At 43.6% G+C, this 4,900-nt stretch overlaps 1 protein-coding gene across 1 annotated transcript; it reads left to right on the top strand.

Annotated features, from left to right (window-relative positions):
• The first annotated feature begins 442 nt into the window (after positions 1-442).
• On the top strand, positions 443-3,371 carry LOC124215021 (fatty acyl-CoA reductase wat-like). Its single transcript, XM_046617875.2, has 10 exons — positions 443-551; positions 700-839; positions 906-1,028; positions 1,098-1,223; positions 1,368-1,528; positions 1,599-1,708; positions 1,896-2,094; positions 2,302-2,544; positions 2,662-2,919; positions 3,057-3,371. The coding sequence occupies exons 1-10, from the start codon at positions 503-505 to the stop codon at positions 3,133-3,135; spliced, it is 1,488 nt and encodes a 495-aa protein (XP_046473831.1). The 5' UTR covers positions 443-502; the 3' UTR covers positions 3,136-3,371.
• The last annotated feature ends 1,529 nt before the right edge of the window (positions 3,372-4,900 follow it).

Raw genomic sequence — 4,900 nt, 5'->3', positions numbered from 1 at the left:
ACGGAGTGAATGTCGTCCACGATTTCGGGGCGGAGATCACCGTGCCGGCTTCGAAACGTAAGTTCCGATGTGCTCGAGGCAGCCCAAGCTAATCTTCCCCCTGTCAGTCTGCACTTTGACGTTAACTGATATGGTGTTTCAATTTAATAAGCGTATTCTTGAAGTGGAGTTCAAAAATGATCTTCATCTACCACAAATTTTCCGCCTGACCTTCAAAAGTGTCGTCTCACGATTCACCTTGTTCCCACACCAGTGACGTTGTAGAAAATAGTTAAAGTTTTCAAGCGGAAATTACTTTTATTTTCCGGTCCTATTGTGAAACAATGACTCTACCCAGGAAGCTACGACGTTGTCATTTTTAATTCGCATTCGTTTGCACATTGTACAAAATGTGTGTGAGATAGTTAATAAATTTACATTCGTGCACGTGGTATCTCATCCATAAGTAACGCGAAGTTAGCGACGACGCGAAGAGTTACTCCGGTACCGCAATAGAAGAAACATGTCAGAAATACGACAGTTTTACGCAGGTCGAAACATCTTCATCACCGGTTGGTGCCGTTCAAATAACAAAATAAAAATAATAATGTCCTTCTCGAGGGACAAACATTTGTTTGAATTATACCAAAGAGATTGTTTTTTTGAATTGTGGCCCACATTCAATTGACAAAGAGACTTACATTCACTAAAAATTGCCAGGTGGAACCGGTTTCTTGGGTAAGGCACTGGTGGAAAAGTTACTCCGAAGCTGTGAAGAAATCGGAACCGTCTACCTTCTGATCCGCGAAAAGAAAGGAAAAACTACACAAGAGCGAATGGATTCTCTGCTCCTCGAACCGGTGAGATTTGCCGAATTTCTTGCAATGTCTGAGCTGGCGATAAATCGCGCATGTATTTCGCTGCAGGTGTTCGACGTTTTGCGGACCAGCTCTCCGGACTTTTCGAAAAAGTTGGTTCCAGTTGCCGGCGACGTAGCCTCCGAAGGACTGGGATTATCGGCAGAGGATCGCGAGCGCATCGTCGACGAGGTTCGCAGGGTGCACGTTGACTCTTCGTATCCACTTGTCGCCCCCTAAAAAGCGCCGAACTCTTTTCAGGTATCCGTCATCTTCCACGCAGCTGCCACGGTGCGTTTTACCGAAAGACTGGACAAAGCGATTCCCTTGAACGTCAACGGCGTTAAATACCTGCTGGACATTGCCAAAGCGTGCAAGAACCTGGCGGTGAGAGGATTTTTCCAGCGTCTTGTAGCGGGGCCGATGCACCAGCTGTGAATTATAACTTCGCCTCGCGATTCACGGCGTCTCCGTCACTTCCAGCTGCCGAACGTTTCAGCTCGCGATCACCTTAACCCTGTTCTGTTCCAGGTCGGCGTCCACCTGTCAACTGCTTTCAGCAACTGCGTTCTCAGTAGCATCGACGAAAAGTTGTACGTTCCGCCATTGAGCTACAGGGAGGCGAACGACCTCTGCGAAAGCTTGAAGAACACCGAGATGTCGGAAGGCGACGTCGAATCCTTTACGAAATCGTAGGTTTTTCAAGCGGGCTCGTCGTGGGAGTGCGTGACTAAGGATGGTGATCAAAGTGTTCAATTGCAGAGTCTTGAAAGGATGGCCGAACACTTACACCTTTACCAAGGCTATCGGCGAAGGTGTCGTCGCCGAATTCGCTGGAGAATTGCCGTTCGCAGTTTTCAGACCATCGATCGGTGATATTCTTATTCTATGATTATTCTTACCATGACTAAAGTGAACATTGCATCCGAAATTCCACTCGACTCTTGCATAAATCCAAGAATGGGTTGTAACTGAGATCAAACGAAGGTTACATTTTTCTTTTCCAATTGTTGTTGTTACAATCATTGCTTGTTAAAAGAGGACAATAATTTTTCCTAGTGATTAATTCATACGAGGAGCCAATGCCGGGTTGGATTTCTGGCATTGCTGGGTTTCCAGCGATTACATGTGCATCTGGTCTCGGCTTAAATCACATCGGTTTCTATGATTCTGATGCAAGAATGGACCTAGTTCCAGTGGATTATGTCTGCAACGCTTTAATTTCTTCCGCTTGGGAAACAGCCGTCACTAAAAAAAGGTAACGTCTTCGAATGCCGATTCATACCGCCTTTTATACATAGAAAATCCAAATATAAATGCATTTGCATTATGGAACATACACTTTTCACAAACTACCAGAAATGGAAAATTAAACAAATAAAGGTATCGCATGCTTCAAAAGTTATTGTGTAATTTTCGGATTAGTAAATATCCGGTGACGTACATTTGACTCGTTTGCTTTCAGGCACCATGAGAATATTCCTGTCTACAATTATGTCGGCGGAAATGAGAAACCCATCACTTGCGGCCAGTGCATAGGGGATTGCATGCGTTATAATAATGAAAACCCATCAGTGCAATTGATCTACTATCCTTTCATGGTCATAACAACGTCAAGATTTGTTTTGAGTGTATTACAATTTTTTCTGCATACTGTGCCGGCGTTTGTAATTGACGGCGTCGCAAGATTGTTAGGAAAACAGCCGCGGTAAGCTTGAAACAACGATACCAGTATCGTCTTTGCCTAGTAAACGTAATTGCATGTAGTTTCGATTTATTTAGTTCGAGCCGCACTCGTGGCCTGAAGGATCGTTCATTATTTCAGGATGCAAAAGCTTGCGACTATGTTAGGGAATGCGTGGATCACCATAGGATATTTTATGACGAAGGAATGGGACTTCGAAACTCATCGAGTTCGGAGCCTTTGGCAACGAATTGGGCCTACGGACAAGAAGGAATTTCCTTTCAGTATGCAAGAAGTCGACTGGGAGAAATATTGTATACGTATAGTTGGCGGTCTCAAAAAGTATCTAGTAAACGAACCTCCTGGAAATGAAGAAAAAGCGAAACGACGATACATTTAGTAAGTAAAAATTAGTGCCGAGTTACCGCCTTGATGATATATTAATCGCGGTCAACGAATCATCGTTGATTGCAAATCATTTCGAGGGAAGCAAAAATATACCCTGAAATATGATTTTCATTTCGCATTTATTACAGCTTTTACATCGTCCATTCGATGGTTCGTCTCGCCTTATATTCCTTCGCTCTTTGGCTCGTATGGAAAATATTTTGGTAACACGGCGTTCCGCCTTGTTCGAGAACGTACAAGATGATCACTAGGTTGACGAACGCACCGCAAAAAGTAACAAAGAATTTCGCAATATTTCGCATGGATTGGGATTAAAAGTCGTTGATATGTTGGATCCATTGACACTAGCCAAGCAACGCCCTCCGAAACAAAAAACTCATGTTTAATCGAATAAACGAGGCGTGATTCTGCTGATTAGTAATAAATTTGATATCCTGCATATTGTTCACGGAGTTTCTTTTCAAATGTTTTTAGATAGGGGTTTTGCATAATTAGAATGATTCCTAATATGTCAATGACCCCAATATTCCCAACTTGCGAAACAATGCCTAACGGCAGGAAACGACCCGGGGTCAACTGAATATATCACGTAGTTGCGTATAAGAATTAACGACTCGCTGTTGAGTACTCGACAAGACGGCGTCTGACGCCTACAGATAATCCTCCAGTTTTGTTCGAGGGTTGCGTCGTCGGTCCGGGTTGCTTGCGAACGAGACGTGGCTGCGCTTCCGCATCCGCATCCGTAATCCACACCATGTTTGCAACGCTCGTTGCGTGAGTCGCGTCGTCGCACCTCGAAGGTGCTGAGATGGCTTGGATACACCTAGGCAAACACTCGGGGCGAAACTGACACGCTCTATTCCATTAGCAGACACGTACGTACGTACCTACGTGCAACACCCCGCTGCTAAACATGATCCCAGTGATTCCCCGGTGCACTCTGTCCGTGTCACGTCTCCGTCGCAGTCTGATATCCACATCCAATATGTCGTGCCTATGTGTGCTAATGCCATCCTGTAATGGAACTACCTGCGTACGTAGGATGCATACGAGGTTTGTTAGTTCGGCGGGAAATAAATTCCGTCACGCGAATAACTCTTTCACTGATTGCGGCATAGCTATCGTTCCCTGATACTCTTCGAGTTCGCGTTGCTTGTTGTTCATTCTGTATGTGGGCTGGCTGCTCGTATTAAAATTCTTTCCATTCGTAGATTATACGTACCCAAAGTATCGAAAACAATTAAAATCTCGAAGATTCTGACGAAAATTGTTTCTACGCCTATGAACTTCATGATTATTACTTTACATCGAAAGTCGTGGCAAAAAATATTTGTAAGTAAGTACTTATAAATACTTGATACATGTACAAATGCAGTAGTCAATGGTCTCGTATGGTAGTAATTAAATCAATTACATTCTTCGATCGCTGGTTATTCAAAATTAATATATCGTGAGTGAGTAAGGATTTGCGGAACAAGAGTAATATTCAACCAGTGATTTGTACTCATACCAATTAACGATAAAATGTAAGAGTAATTGAAGTATTATTGCGGGAATAAATGAACGTGACGAATCCCTGAAAATTGGAAATAGATGCCTGTACAACAATTGGTCGGTTCCTGAAATAAACCGCGATAACTACCACGAAGCAAATGATTTTCTCAAAGCTGTTTGAATCATGTTGAAATTTTTAAACCGAAAGTCATATAAATTGTCACAAACTCACCGGAGAAATAGCTATATGTATAGAGGTTTAATCTGCAGAGCAGAATTGAGCCGAGCCGCGATCGATGGAGTGAGATCTCATCCCTTTCCCATCGGTCAAAGTCACCGTTTAGGGTTAATTGTTTCCGCACGGTCGACGGCCGGGATCGAGGGTATCAGAAAAATCAATCAGCCTGCAGTGGAGTTGACCAAAAAATAAGTACCGGTTCATTAGCGCGGGTCCCTGGCAAGCCGTCGAAGAAATGGA

Source organism: Neodiprion pinetum, chromosome 3, assembly GCF_021155775.2.
Source record: "Neodiprion pinetum isolate iyNeoPine1 chromosome 3, iyNeoPine1.2, whole genome shotgun sequence".
In the NCBI taxonomy this organism is placed as follows: domain Eukaryota; kingdom Metazoa; phylum Arthropoda; class Insecta; order Hymenoptera; family Diprionidae; genus Neodiprion; species Neodiprion pinetum.
Note: the sequence above shows the minus strand (reverse complement) of the source record. Positions and strands in the feature narration are given on the sequence as shown.